The sequence below is a fragment of the Salvia splendens genome, chromosome 14 (assembly GCF_004379255.2).
Source record: "Salvia splendens isolate huo1 chromosome 14, SspV2, whole genome shotgun sequence".
NCBI classification, from domain to species: domain Eukaryota; kingdom Viridiplantae; phylum Streptophyta; class Magnoliopsida; order Lamiales; family Lamiaceae; genus Salvia; species Salvia splendens.
In genome coordinates, this window is record NC_056045.1 from 27,230,562 (window position 1) to 27,246,752 (window position 16,191).

The 16,191-nt window shown below is 37.8% G+C and overlaps 2 protein-coding genes across 2 annotated transcripts; both read left to right on the plus strand.

Annotated features, from left to right (window-relative positions):
- The first annotated feature begins 430 nt into the window (after window positions 1-430).
- Window positions 431-1,023, plus strand: LOC121765139 (germin-like protein subfamily 1 member 15). The gene is made up of 2 exons (XM_042161170.1): window positions 431-597; window positions 720-1,023. The coding sequence occupies exons 1-2, from the start codon at window positions 474-476 to the stop codon at window positions 962-964; spliced, it is 369 nt and encodes a 122-aa protein (XP_042017104.1). The 5' UTR covers window positions 431-473; the 3' UTR covers window positions 965-1,023.
- A 4,540-nt stretch (window positions 1,024-5,563) lies between these two features.
- LOC121764440 (germin-like protein subfamily 1 member 7) lies at window positions 5,564-6,348 on the plus strand. Its single transcript, XM_042160456.1, has 2 exons — window positions 5,564-5,568; window positions 5,919-6,348. Exons 1-2 carry the CDS (start codon window positions 5,564-5,566, stop codon window positions 6,346-6,348), a joined length of 435 nt encoding a protein of 144 aa, XP_042016390.1.
- Window positions 6,349-16,191: the final 9,843 nt, after the last annotated feature.

Genomic DNA, 16,191 nt, shown 5'->3' on the forward strand with positions numbered 1-16,191 from the left:
ATTCTTGCTTAATTGAAACAGTCAGATATTTACAAAACTAATAAAAGAGAATAGTGTAACATTGAGATGGTGAGTCAATATCTAATCCAAATCCTATCTTTCACTTTCGAAGCCATTTCTCTCAAAAGGATCTAGTATAATGATATAATATAATTGTAACATTTGAATGAGTTGATTGAACATTGAAGGAGTCTTCATATGATCGATCAAATAAAAAAAATAGCAGATGAAATAAATTGGTATGACGAAATATGAGTGAGATCATGCTAACAAGTTAAATGTTGGTAAAACGTGTCTTGACAGTTTCAATTAAGAAAAGTTCAATTTTATTTTTTCAAAGTATGAGAATTGAAGATAGCTTGCTGTTTTCAGTCCTATAAAAAGGAGTACTTCTCATGCTAAGTTGGTATCACAGATAAAAGAAGAGAAACACTACAAGTATCATCATATAGTTAATCAGCAAATTAATTAAAATGAAGATGAGTTTTGGATTGTGCTCCTTATTTCTTGTTTTTTGGTTGGCTTCAATTGCATATGCATCAGATCCATCCCAGCTTCAGGATTTCTGCGTTGCTGTTCCTGATGCCAAAAATGCTGGTAAATCACTTCATTAAAACCTTATATATACATACTACTCTCTATAATTAATGTCACACTAAGTTATAAATGAGGAAATATTTATATACTAAAGGTTGGTTTGTTTGTTTGTTTGAATGTAGTTTTTGTGAATGGGAAGTTTTGCAAGAACCCGAACATGGTGGTCGCCGATGATTTCCTTTTCCAGGGTCTAAACAAGGCCGGAAACACATCCAATAACCTCGGATCAGTCGTGACACCGGTCAACGTCAACCAGCTCGAAGGCCTCAACACTCTCGGCGTTTCCATGGCTCGTGTTATAAAATCAAGACGTATCAGGAATGAACAAGCCACAATTGCAAGAATGAATGAAGAACTTGATTTGTGATAAGTATGGAGTAACACACGATATTGAGAAAACAATGAAAAACTCTTATTGAATATTGATCTTGATACAATGGATTACTCTCTCTTCAAGTAGAAGTAGAGTATATGTAGCTGAGCTAGACTACTACAAAAAACCGCGCTCAACAGCTCACTAACTACACACTGCAGTTACAAACTAACTCTAACCGAAAATTAACTAATACTTCAACGGCTATGACTGAGCAACGGCTACTTCACAACGGCTACTTCGCCGATCTTGATTAAGCTCGGCTAATCACCGAACTCGATGAAGCTCGGCTAATCACCGAACTCGATTCAGTTCGGCTAACAACCGATATGTAATACCGAACTTGTCATGCAGCGCCGAGCTCGTGGATTCCATCTTCACAATTCTCCACCTGAATCCACAGCTCCTCCACTGCTCAAACTTATAAGATCCTTGCAATACTCAAACTTGTCTTTGCCAAGACATTTTGTTAGCATATCAGCCGGGTTGTCCAAAGTGCTTATCTTCAACACTTTCACTCTTCCTCTCTCAACCTCGTCTCTGATGAAGTGAAGACGAACGTCTATATGTTTGCTACGCTCATGGAAATACTGATGCCGAGCTAAGCAAATTGCAGAACTACTATCACAGAAAATTACCATAGTTCTTTGATTTATCCCAAAATCAGAGATCACACCTTGTATCCAAAAACTCTCTTGCACAGCTGATGTGAGTGCAATGTACTCTGCTTCGGTCGTGGATAAAGCCACAACACTTTGTAAGCCGGACTTCCAACTTATAACAGAACCATACAAAGTAAACAAATATCCAGACTGAGACTTGCGGTTGTCCAGATTAGTCGCATAATCAGAGTCGCAATACCCTTGAACAGCTTCCTCACCCTCCTTATGACTTCCCTTGAACAAGATCCCACAGCTCCTAGAACTCTTCAAGTACCTGAGAGTCCACTTGAGTGCATTCCAGTGCTCCTTTCCCGGATCAGCCATGTATCTACTTGTGACTGAGATGGCATGTGCAAGGTCTGGCCTTGTACAAATCATGGTATACATGACGCTTCCAACAATATTCGAGTAAGGAATTTGCTTCATCTCCAAAACTTCTTGCTCAGTTCTCGGAGACTGCTCCTTTGACAGTTTGAAGCTTTGTGACAGAGGAGTGGAGGCTGCCTTAGTATTTTCCATGTTAAACTTCTTCAAGATCTTCTCAATATACTCTGACTGAGATAGCAACAGTAACTTCTTGCTCCTATCTCTCAAGATATTCATCCCCAAAATCCTTCTAGCTTCACCCAAGTCTTTCATTTCAAAACTTTTCTGTAAATCAGCTTTGATCTTCTGGATTTCAGCCACAGATGGACCAGCTAGTAACATGTCATCTACGTAGAGCAAGAGGTATGCTACAGGAGTATCTCCAGCCTTCTTGATGTATATACAATCATCATACTCAGACCTGAGAAAACCATGAATAACCATCTGCTCATTGAACTTCTTGTTCCACTGCCTTGGGCTTTGTTTCAAGCCATATAAACTCTTCTTCAACAAGCAGACTTTGTTCTCCTCTCCCTTCTTTATAAATCCCTCAGGCTGACTCATGAAGACGGTTTCCTCAAGGTCCCCATTAAGGAATGCAGTCTTGACATCAAGCTGCTGCAATTCCCAGTTTCTGTGGTTCACAACAGCAAGTAAAATCCTTATTGAGGTGTGCTTTACCACTGGAGCAAATACTTCTGTGAAATCAATACCTTCTTCTTGTGTAAAGCCTCTAGCTACCAACCGAGCCTTAAACCTGATCCTACCTTTATCTGTTGTCTCCACCTTTTTCTTGAAGATCCACTTACAACTTATGAGTTTTCTATCCTTAGATTCTTGCTTCAAGCTGCTTTTATCCACAAGAACCCAAGTGTTATTCTTGAGTAAAGAGTTCATCTCCTCATTCATAGCCTCTATCCATCTTTCTCTGTCCTTGCTCACCATTGCTTCTTTGTAAGACTGAGGATCCGCATACTCCAGATTTTCAGCAGCACACAATGCATAGTATACCACATCTGCTTCAGCATACCGAGCTGGCTTCCTTATATTTTCTCTCCTTACTCTGTCTCTAGCAAGTTGGTAATTCCTTAGGTTGCCATCAGCAGACTGCGGATTTACTCCACCTTGATCAGAAATGGAGTCTCCTTGTTGCTCATCACTGAGCTCATCACTCTCTGAATCACTGTCACGCGCAGATGGATTCAGGCTTAGCTTCCCTAGCTCCACCTCAAACATATCATAGGGAATTTGATCTTTCTGTTTTCCCTTGCTCAAGTAAGGCATCTGGTCTTCAATGAAAACCACATCCCTACTCAATACAACCTTCTGATTACCAGGCTCAACACTCCATAGCCTATAACCTTTCACCCCCTTCTGATACCCCAGCATCACACACTTTATTGCCCGAGGCTCAAGCTTACTCTTTCTGTCATGTGCATATGCTGCACATCCGAAAACCCTGAACTTTGAGTAGTCACCATGAGTCCCATACCACCTATAATCTGGTGTATCTGACTTTAGGCTAGAAGAGGGACATTTGTTGATAAGATATGCAGCAGTACAAACTGCTTCTCCCCAGAATTTACTGCTCAGACCAGAAGCGAAAAGGAGACACCGAACTCTTTCCAAGATTGTTCGATTCATTCTTTCAACAACCCCATTTTGTTGGGGATTTGTGGGTACTGTCCTATGACGCTTGATCCCTTTCTCCTTACAAAACTCATCAAAATCTCTAGAAAGAAACTCCATTCCATTGTCTGTTCTAAGACACTTCACCTTGCTGTCTTTCTCAAGCTCTACCTCCAAGCACCAATTCTTGAACTTAGAGAAAGTGTCTGATTTTTCTTTTAGGATATAAACCCATAGCTTCCTTGAATAATCATCTACAATTGCCAGATAGTACTTCCCTCCACCAAGAGTGGTTACTGGAGCTGACCCCCATAAGTCAGCATGGATATACTCTAAAGGAGATGTAGATAAATGCATACCAGATGGATATGGCTTCTTCTTTGATTTGCTCAAGATGCACTGTTCACAGGAACCAAGGTTGCTTGATGTGTTTCCAGAAATAAGACCTTTCTTGGCTAGTTCTTTGAGGCTTCCTTCAGCTGGATGTCCCATCCGTAGATGCCATAGATTCAAGTTTTCAGCAGCCACAGCATTTGAATCACCAATCACAACCTCTCCAATCAGATAGTACAGGCTGTTTCTCCTTTCTGCAGTCATAACCATCTGATCTCCTTTCTTGATCATCATCTTGCCTTCATGAGATGAGAATGAAAACCCCTTTACTTCCAACAAGCCTAATGATATGAGATTCCTCTTAATCTCAGGAATGTACCTCACATCACTGAGCAATTTCACAGATCCATCCATCATTTTGAATTTTATCTTTCCTATTCCTCTAACATTGCAGACTTGGTTGTTCCCTAAGAGCACCGTTCCAGTAGCAGGACTTAGATCTTGGAACCAATGTTCATGTGGGCACATATGAAAACTACACCCCGAATCCATTATCCAAGATCCGCTAACTCCACCATCCATTACATTCATGATTTCTGGAAGCTCTACTCGCTCAACACAATCCGCATTGTTCAGTTTCTTCCCCTCAGATGCTTGCTTCTTTTTCCAAGCAAAGCAATCGTTCTTGAGGTGTCCTGGTTTCTTACACCAGAAACAGGATCTTGACTCCTTTACTTCAGAGCTTGAAGGCTTAGAAATCTCAAATTTCTTCTTGAATTTTGGCTTCTTGAACTTCTTGATGTGTAGGCTCTCAGCTGCACTCTCTTGAGATCTTGAAGCACCTTTCTGCAATTCCTTTGCTCTCAATGCGGCCTTTACTTCAGATAAGGTGATGGTTTTCTCCCTCCCATACACCATCGCATCTCGAAGATGATCAAAATTCTTTGGCAACGCGTTGAGCAGCAGGATAGCTTGGTCTTCATCTCCTATAGTGACATCTATGTTTTCAAGATCATCAATCATCTTCGAAAACTCCTCCATTTGTTCACAAATGCCTTTATCTTCCTGGAATCTATAGGCGTATAACCTCTGCTTCATGCACAACCTGTTAGCAAGAGAGCGAGTCAAATAAAGACTCTCCAATTTTGCTATCACGCCTGCTGCAGTGGTTTCTTTTGCCACTTCTCGTAGCACCTTATCGCCTAAACAAAGGATCACAACACTGTGAGCCTTAGCTTGAATTTCTGCCAACTTGGCCGCAGCCTTCTCATCCAACTCGGCCTTCCCTTCATCACCTTCCTTTTTCTTTTCAAGGGCAGCAGACAACCCCTGCTGGATCAACATTGCACGAATCTTCATTCGCCAAAGTCCAAAGTCGTTGGAACCGGTGAATTTTTCAGCCTCTAGCCTTGCAGTAGCCATTCTTCAAACGGATGATGTGCAGTAGCAGAAATAACCTCAAAACAGCCAGGAAACAATTTCAATTGCCTAAGCTTTGTTCTTCGTTCCCACAGACGGCGCCACTTGTTATAAAATCAAGACGTATCAGGAATGAACAAGCCACAATTGCAAGAATGAATGAAGAACTTGATTTGTGATAAGTATGGAGTAACACACGATATTGAGAAAACAATGAAAAACTCTTATTGAATATTGATCTTGATACAATGGATTACTCTCTCTTCAAGTAGAAGTAGAGTATATGTAGCTGAGCTAGACTACTACAAAAAACCGCGCTCAACAGCTCACTAACTACACACTGCAGTTACAAACTAACTCTAACCGAAAATTAACTAATACTTCAACGGCTATGACTGAGCAACGGCTACTTCACAACGGCTACTTCGCCGATCTTGATTAAGCTCGGCTAATCACCGAACTCGATGAAGCTCGGCTAATCACCGAACTCGATTCAGTTCGGCTAACAACCGATATGTAATACCGAACTTGTCATGCAGCGCCGAGCTCGTGGATTCCATCTTCACAGCTCGCCTCGACTTCGCCCCTAACGGGATCAACCCGCCCCACACCCATCCGCGTGCTACTGAAGCCTTCCTTTTGGTGGAAGGCACTCTCTACGTGGGGTTCGTCACTTCCAACCCGGCCGATCCCACCACCCAGAAGAACAAGCTCTTCACCAAGTACTTGCACCCGGGAGATGTGTTCGTCTTCCCACAAGGTCTCATTCACTTCCAGTTCAACGTCGGAAAGACCAACGCGGTTGCATTTGCCAGCTTCGGGAGCCAGAATCCGGGTACCATAACCGTTGCCAATGCGGTGTTCGGGTCGGACCCAAAGATCAACCCGGATGTGTTGGCCAAGGCTTTCCAGGTTGAGAAGAACATCATCGATTACCTCCAGGCCCAATTCTGGTCCAACTATAACTAAGATTGACAAACAAAACATATATGTTGTGTGTTTTTAATCCAATAAATTTAGCATTCTTTACTTATTATAACAACTGTAGTTTTGTGTTTCCAAATTTATTATGTATTTATGTGATGGTGCCATAATACACTAGTGAAACTACTGTTTGCCGTAATAAAAATTTGATGTATACTCTTTTTTTTTACCAAAATTATATTCCGTTTGTCACATTTATAATTGAGTTATTATTATATAAAATATATTTAATTTATTCTACTTTAACAACATGGCTTTTCTTTGAAAATATTCCATGGTCTTGACACACCAAGTTGGCAATATGATTTGGTGTGACCAACTAATAGTTTTTTTGGCAAGTGTAATTAATAACAATGTATAATATGGCAACTAAATACACCTAATATATGGAACATTTCCTTAATTTATTGGCCTTTTATTTCTTTTATTGAAATTTTTGGTGGACATAAATTTTATTTTCTTATTTTTAATTTTTTTTATAGTATAGAAACATTAAATATTAGAATTAATTTATAAATATGCTAACAAGTGTAATTATATATAATATTGAAACTAAATGCATCTAAATTACTTTTCGCATTTTTATGCTTTTATTTCTTTAATTAAATATTTTGATGCATATTAAATTTATTTTTCAGTAAAATTAAAATAAAATTTATCTCCCACCTTTAATAGTATTCATTAACTTTGAATATGTTATTAAAAACTAAGATTAACTAATCAATATACTAAAAAAGTTCAAATTATCACATTTTATCACTACCTCTATAGATTTTTTATAAAATAAAAAATAAAGTGTCATTTTAGTATATTAATTTATTATGACTACAATTTAGTTTTCCTGAAATATTAATTAATTAATATTCATCAAAAAATATGTTTTCTTCCATCTTTAACATTTTACTGTATATGTTATTGAAATTTTTGATGCATATAAATTTGTTACGCTGCATAACAAATGTAAGTGCTCGTACAATATTAATATTTTATTTTCTTGCTTAAAATTTTAAATTATTTTACATCTTATTAAATATATTAAAAGTTGTAAATAAATAATTAATTAATATTCTAATAAGGTTCAAATTGATTAATTTCAATTTTTATTACTCCTATAATAGTATAAAATAAATTAAGACAAAAATAAACCTTATATGCATAAAAAATTTCAAATAAAAGAAATAAAGGCTAATAAATTTATGAAATCTTCCATATATTAGGTGTATTTAGTTTTCATAATACAAATGGTTATTGATAACACTTGTCAAAAAACTATTAATTAGTCATACCAAATCATATTGTCAACTTGATGTGTTAAGACCACGGAATATTTTCTCGGCAAGTATGGACATTCCAAAAAAATAGCCCCAACCCCATTTATTAGATGCTATCAGTTTTTCTTATATCTGCCTCAACACTCCCAATTTTCAGCTTGATTTTTAGTCATTTAAATTATTAAATTTTTTTATCGAAAACTATATTAATTCAAATAAAAATAAATACCTGTGGAAAATGCAATAATTTAAATATCAAAAAAATTACAAAAAATAAATACCGAAAAATACTACTACTAAAAATCAAAACATAAGTGTTGCATGCCTAAATTTCTTTAATCAGATTTTTTGGAGTTGGTTACGAGTCAAAATAGAGAAATGAAGTATATTAGTTTCAAAATGAAAATGGATAGGAAAGAGATATTTATAGATGAAATTGGGGTATTTAACAAAAAAAAAAAATAGAAAATGAAAATTCACGCAGTAGCCGTGAGCACCGCGTGGTGGTTGGCGAATCAGCTGGGGTGGAGGCTTTATAGGAAAACACATGTGATAATTTCAAAAGGCTAGGCCTTTGGCTTTTCACATGGTGTAACCTTTATGAGGTGCCCTAATTACAAGACCTTTCACTTGTGTTTCCTAGCCTATAAATAGGTTTGTTTTGAGGAGAAGATTACACAACAAAAACAAATCTTCTCTGTACATCACTTAAGCATTCTAGTGGGCATTCTAGGAGCATTGTCTAGCTCGGTTCTCGCCTCCAATTCAAGTTCGCCGGAGCCTACGAGTTTGAGGTGCTTCAACTCGATAGGAGGAAAGTCGTTTCATCTTTGGGGACATTACGTCAATCCGTGAGCACTAGCCGGGGCGTATTTCGTCTTGCGGAGAGAGGTATACCTCGACTCGACTTGAAGAATACTATAGTTTGCATCTCTTTACTTTCGTTGTAATTTTTATTGTTATATTTACCTTCCAGTTTTGTTCTTTTGTAATAGCAAGAGTTTTCCCGTGTAAAGGCTACAATATTTCCAACAATCGCAAGACGAAATATTGTACTCTTGTTGAAATCATGTCGACCGATGCCGGAGGAAACATGAAATTCAAAGCTGGAATAAGGCAACGAACGGTCGCAATGTCGATGCGCTATGGAGTGGTTAATTCCTTGAGATCTATCTCTTGAGAATGATGTTTATCGTTTGTCATTTGACAAGCAAGACCAATTTAGATTTGGTAGTAGTAATTGGGATGCATGGGTTGATGAATATACCAATGCACATTTGGTTCAATATAATTGTGTATTTATTGTTGGAAACAATACTGTACAAATTATTTGAACGTGTTGTTATAAACAACAAAGATCACGAGGTGATCGCAGTGGTCTCCGACGTGGACCATGGTAATAATCCAAATGAATGATTTGTTGATACGGGTGCCACATGTCATGTGTGCTCCGAGAGAAGCGTTTTTTCTACTTACAAATCTGTTGGAGGTAGAAAAGTACGTATGGGAAACCAAGCCTCTTCCGAGGTGGTTGGTGTGGGTAATGTGTTTCTAAAATTAGGATCCGGAAAGGTTCTTACCCTCAAGGATGTGCTGCATGTCCCAAACATCCGAAATAATTTGGTGTCAGGCTCACTTCTAGTAAATCATGGATTTTCACTAGAATTTGAGTGTGAAAAGGTTATATTGACCAAGTATGAAAAGTTCATAGGTGAAGGTCACCTAGTGAATGAGCTTTTTGAGCTGAATGTTACGGTCATTCACCGTGGAAAAGGAATAAGCAATAGGAAAATGACACATCCTCTTATTTGCTTGAAAGCTCTGACTTATGGCACAATAGATTGGGACATGTAAATCTAAATGCTATAAAAAGATTAGTAAATCTTAATTTACTAAAAGTAGATAAATTTAACTCGCAAGAAAGATGTGAAGTGTGTGTTGAAGCCAAAATGGCTAAACTGCCATTACATTCGGTAGAGCGAAGCACAAAACCTCTTGAATTGATCCATACAGACGTATGTGATTTGAAATTTGTGCAAACAAGAGGTGGTAAAAAGTACTTCATCACATTTATAGATGATTGCACAAGGTATTGTTACCTTTACTTATTAAGAAGTAAAGATGAGGCAATTGAAGCGTTTAAAGACTTCAAAAATGAAGCCGAAAATCAACTTAATTGTCGAATTAAGTGTGTTTGAAGTGATAGAGGTGGTGAGTATGTAGCTCCGTTTGCAGAATTATATCATGCAAGTGGTATAATTCACCAAACCACAGCTCCATATTCTCCTCAATCAAATGGTGTTGCTGAACGCAAAAATCGAACACTAAAAGAGATGATGAATGCTTTGTTGATTAATTCAAGATTACCCCAGAACATGTGGGGGGAGGCTGTGTTAACAGCGAATCATATCCTGAACAAAATTCCACTAAAAAATAGGGATGTAACTCCTTATGAGTTGTGGAAAGGGAAGAAACCTTCGTATTCATACCTCAAAGTGTGGGGGTGTTTAGCGAAGGTAGAAGTGCCACCTCCGAAACAAGTTGCAATAGGCCCTAAAACAGTCGATTGCATCTTTATTGGCCATGCACTTAATAGTAGTGCCTATCGTTTCCTAGTCCATAGGTCATCTGTGCCTGGCGTGGCTGAAGGAACAACGATTGAGTCAAGGAATGCTATATTCTTTGAGAATGTATACCCTTGCAAGAGGCAAGAGGATCGTTCTAGTGAAAGAATGATGGATGAATCCACTAGTTCTAATCCTCCAAAAAGGACGAGGTCAAGTCCTGAGGATGTTGAACCAAGACGTGGTAAAAGAGTTAAAGTTGCTAAAACATTTGGTCCTGACTTCATAACTTTTATGTTGGATGACGAACCAAAGTCATTGGCGGAAGCTCTGTCTGGCCCAGACGCGGCGTGGTGGCAAGAAGCTATCAACAGTGAAATTGAATCCATCATGAGAAATAACACTTGGGTGTTAGTAGACTTGCCTGAAGGCTGTAAGCCTTTAGGGTGCAAGTGGATTCTGAAAAGGAAATATAAGCCCGATGGTACTATAGATAAGTACAAAGCTCGCCTAGTTGTCCAAGGCTTTAAGCAGAAAGAAGGGCATGACTTTTTTGATACATATTCACCTGTTACGAGAATCACTTCCATTCGGGTGCTTCTTGCGATTGCTGCTTTGCACAATCTTGAGATTCACCAAATGGATGTGAAAACTGCGTTTCTGAATGGTGATCTGGAAGAAGAGATATATATGGAACAACCCGAAGGGTTTGTTGTGCCTGGGCAAGAGCGTAAAGTATGCAAACTGGTAAAGTCATTATATGGGTTAAAGCAAGCACCATTACAATGGCATTTGAATTTTGACAACGTGATGTTGGCAAATGGATTCACTATCAATGAGTGAGATAAGTGTGCTTACATTAAGAACACAGATAACGGTTTTGTTATTGTGTGTCTGTATGTTGATGATATGTTGATAATGGGTAGCAATAGTGCCATAATTAACGAGACAAAAAACATGTTGAAAAGAAATTTCGATATGAAAGATATGGGTCTAGCTGATGTGATTCTTGGAATCAAAATATTGAGGACTAATGAGGGAATTGCCTTAACGCAATCTCATTATGTTGAGAAAATGCTTAAGAAATTCAACTCGTTTGATTGTAAGCCAGCAAAGACTCCTTTGGAGCTCAATGTCCATCTGAGCAAGAATATGAGTGATTCTGTTGCTCAAGAAGAGTATGCAAAGGTCATAGGAAGTTTGATGTTTATCACAAACTGTACTCGACCTGATCTTGCTTGTCCTGTAAACAAGTTGAGCCGATTTACGAGCAACCCAAGTAAGGAACATTGGAAAGCTCTGTGTAGAGTTTTGAGATACTTGAAGTATACTCTTAACTTTGGGTTGCATTACACAAGATATCCCCAAGTACTTGAAGGGTACTGTGATGCAAATTGGATCTCTGATTCAAAAGACTCATTTTCTACAAGTGGGTATGTGTTCACTGTGGGGGGTGGTGCTGTCTCGTGGAAATCAACGAAACAGACGTGTATTGCTCGTTCCACCATGGAATCTGAGTTTATCGCTTTGGATAAAGCAGGGGAAGAAGCCGAGTGGCTTAGAAACTTCCTAGAAGATATTCCATGTTGGAAGAAGCCAGTGCCGACAGTAGTGATACACTGTGATAGCCAAGCAGCTATAGGTAGAGCACACTTGGCTATCACATTGGCTTATACAATGGTAAGTCTCGACATATTCGTCAGCGACATAATACCGTCAGACAATTGATCACAAGTGGTGTTATCACAGTTGACTATGTAAGGTCAGTGGATAACTTAGCGGATCCGTTAACAAAAGGTTTAAACCGTGATCAAATGCATAAATTGCTAAAAGGAATGGGACTGAAAACCACATCTTAAAAGATGAGTATAGTGGTAACCCAACCATACGATTGGAGATCCCATGGGATTGGTTCAATGGGAAAACGAAGCTATACAAATCTAGCTGTAACACTTAGAAGATTTTTAATCTTCGCCCATTCTTTAGAAAGCTTTGAGTGTTGTAACCTGCAGGTGGTAAGAGGTTAAGTCTATTGACTTTTAATGATTCTTGAAATCTCAAGGAGATGCAGTATGACAGGATACTCATGAAAGAATCACCTATATAAGTGAGAAGTGAGGCCGCTTCGTGTGAGTAAGTCACTTATGAATTCCAAAGAGGTGTTCCACGGCCGAAACGGACACAAACGTGAGAACTGATGGAGTTGAGACAATATTGTGTTAATGCTATTGACTAGGCATACACCAAGGAGGAATAGTTCAAGGCATCGCGTCCACTAGTCCGCCGGTATGTCCGATAGTGTTGACTATGGAAGGTTCAAAACCACAAGTTACCTCTCCAAATACAGTATCGTTTCCTAAGAACTGAGCAAAAGAGTCTGCATACATGCATACATATCTAGTGTTGGTTTGAGCTTGCAGCGCTCTAACCAATGTGGGGGGTTGTAGGAAAACACATGTGATAATTTCAAAAGGTTAGGCCTTTGGCTTTTCACATGGTGTAATCTTTATGAGGTGCCCTAATTACAAGACCTTTCACTTGTGTTTCCTAGCCTATAAATAGGCTTGTTTTGAGGAGAAAATTACACAACAAAAACAAATCTTCTCTCTACATCACTTAAGCATTCTAGTGGGCATTCTAGGAGCATTGTCTAGCTCGGTTCTCGCCTCCAATTCAAGTTCGCCAGAGCCTACGAGTTTGAGGTGCTTCAACTCGATAGGAGGAAAGTCGTTTCATCTTTGGGGACATTACGCCAATCCGTGAGCACTAGCCGGGGCGTATTTCGTCTTGCGGAGAGAGGGATACCTCGACTCGACTTGAAGAATACTATAATTTGCATCTCTTTACTTTCGTTGTAATTTTTATTGTTATATTTACCTTCCAGTTTTGTTCTTTTGTAATAGTAAGAGTTTTCCCGTGTAAAGGCTACAATATTTCCAACAGGCTTAAATAAAGCCGGTGGCCGATGGGGGTGAGGACCTTCATGCAACCCAACGGGATAGCCACCCCGGCAGAGCTGCATCGTGAACGCCCTAAGCACTTTGAAAATAGGGTATTTGAAAAGTACCCTTGATCATGGTTTTTAAGTAGAGATGTCAATGTAGCCAGTAACCGGTTGGCTGGCCCGAATAGCCAGCCAAATTTATAGGGTTAGGGCTAGAAATTTCTAGCCCGATAAAAATTAAACCCGATTGGCGCGCACCCGATTAACCCTCGACCTGTTAGGGCTAGACCCGAAAACCCGAAGGGCATGCCCGAAAACCCGATAAAATTTCTATTATTCTATTTTTTACTCCTAATTGAACACTTCATTGATTAATTTTATAATATAGATAACTAAAAAAATAACTTTCAATTTTATATTAAATATACAAATTTTATATTGAATTTTTATTAATATAATAATTGATAAATAAATTAAAAACTTCAAATTCACTTAAAAAATATTTAAATTTCTAAAGCATGCATTATAATATCACGAAATATCTCAAATATTAGTATATGATCATGTTTATGATTGAGTTTGACCATATATCTCAAATTTATCATAATTAAATATTTTACATGTTATGAATATAATTAATTTTCATCATTATTTATTGGATTGATCGCATGTTAATCTTATCGGTAGCAACCCGATTAACCCGCTGAGCTAGCCCGAAACCCGAGCTTTTAGGGTTATGGTTGAACTTTTACAACCCGAAAGAATTCACAACCCGATTAGCCCGCACCCGATTGACCCGCAACCCGAGTAGGGCTGGCCCGAAACCCGATGGGCCGGACCGATTGACATCCCTAGTTTTAAGCTATGCAATTGATATACACTTTATTAAAATTTTACAATGTAAAATATGACAAATTCAACCATAATTTATTACGCCTTATGTATCTCCAATTAATTCTCACAATCAATATTATTGACAATTATTTTGGCTATTGAATCCATACTAATTAATACTTAATTAATTCTCACACTCAATAATACAAATATTTTGGTTATTGAATTAATAAAAAATTCAGAATTAATACTATTATACTATAATAAATTATTACTTCCACGTTTCAATTTTCAAAACCTTAAGAGCATCTCCAATGGTAATAGGCCAGCCATAAGCTAGCCACAAATAGGGATGTCAATCGGGTCGGCCCGTCGGGTTTCGGGCCAACCCTACTCGGGTTGCGGGTCAATCGGGTGCGGGCTAATCGGGTTGTGATTTCTTTCGGGTTATAAAAGCTCAGCCCTAACCCTAAAAGCTCGGGTTTCGGGCCAGCCCAGCGGGTTAATCGGGTTGCTACCGATAATATTAACGTGCGATCAATCCAATAAATAATGATTAAAATTACTAATATTCATACAATGTAAAACATTTAATTATGATATATTTTAGATATATGCTTAAACTCAATCATAAAAATGATCAAATACTAATATTTGAGATATTCGTAGAATTTTAATGCATGTTTTAGAAATTTAAATATTTTTTTTGTGAATTTGAAGTTTTTAATTTTTTTTATCAATTATTATATTAATAAAAATTTAATATATAATTTGTATATTTAATATAAAATTGAAAGTTATGTTTTTAGTTAAAATTAATCAATAAAATGTCGAATTAATATTTTATTAACATGCGATCAATCCAATAAATAATGATTAAAATTATTAATATTCATACAATGTAAAACATTTAATTGTGATATATTTGAGATATATGCTTAAACTCAATCATAAACGTGATCAAATAAACATGATCAAATACTAATATTTGAGATATTTCGTAGAATTTTAATGCATGTTTTAGAAATTTAAATATTTTTTTGTGAATTTGATGTTTTTAATTTATTTATCAATTATAATATTAATAAAAATTCAATATATAATTTGTATATTTAATATAAAATTGAAAGTTATTTTTTAGTTAAAATTAATCAATAAAATGTCGAATTAAGAGTAAAAAAAATAGAATAATAGAAATTTTATCGGGTTTTCGGGCCATCCCATCGGGTTTTCGGGTCTGGCCCTAATGGGTTGCGGGTTAATCGGGTGCGGGCTAATCGGGTTTTGATTTTATCGGGCTAGAAATTTCTAACCCTAACCCTATAAATTTGGCGGGCTATTAGGGCCAGTCCACGGGTTACGGGCTACATTGACACCCCTAGCCACAAACTCCCCCTGCCACATTATCAGCACTAAAAACTTCTCCTGCCGCATCATCAGGACAAACAACTGGACAAACAATAGGCTAGCAATAGGCTAGCCACAATAAACAAAATTATAAAAAATAAATAATTAACAATCCCACAAAATACGGAATTAAATTTACGACACAGATACGGAAAAATTCAATAATAATATTTAAAATTTAAAAAGTACATTAATTAAAAAAATTACATTAATTAAAAAAATCTAACGACGTGCAGTCCTCCGCGCCCACAACTCTTCAATTAAATTCTTTTGGAGTCTAATATGAGCATTCACTTGGCGCATGTCGGTGCCTTGAGGCGGCCGACTTCATCGTGAGGTACCCCTTTGTATCAACCGGTTTATCTTGCGGGACGTATAGGCCTCCAACTCTTCGTTCATTTGCCGTCCGTACTCCTCAACATTATCACCACTACCACCACTACTACCACCACTACCACCTGCGTTACTCATTTCACGTTGTTGCTCTTGTACAGAAATTAAGATTGAGAGAAAACTCGTTAAAACAAGTGGTGCGAATGAAAATGACGTGTAAATCGCGTATATATAGTGTTTTGAAAAATTAAAAAAAAAAATGAGTTGGCTTATCGTTCGCCGATCAGGAGCATGCAATGGCAGCCAGCCGACCGGCGAGCGGATCGACCAGTGCCCGAAAATCGGCATCTGGTAGCCGATTTTTTCGCCGAAATGGCGCTCGCCGGTTCCAATTTGACGAGCGGACCGGCCAGCGCCGGGAATCGGCTTGCCTGTCCGTCGCCGCCATTGGAGATGCTCTAAAATCGTCACTCTC

What these genes read in the sequence shown, in the direction of transcription:
- LOC121765139 (XM_042161170.1), top strand. Translation starts at nt 474, where the DNA reads ATGAAGATGAGTTTTGGATTGTGCTCCTTATTTCTTGTTTTTTGGTTG. An exon ending in TCCTGATGCCAAAAATGCTG is followed by an intron (nt 598 to 719) that starts GTAAATCACTTC and finishes GTTTGAATGTAG; the next exon opens with TTTTTGTGAATGGGAAGTTT.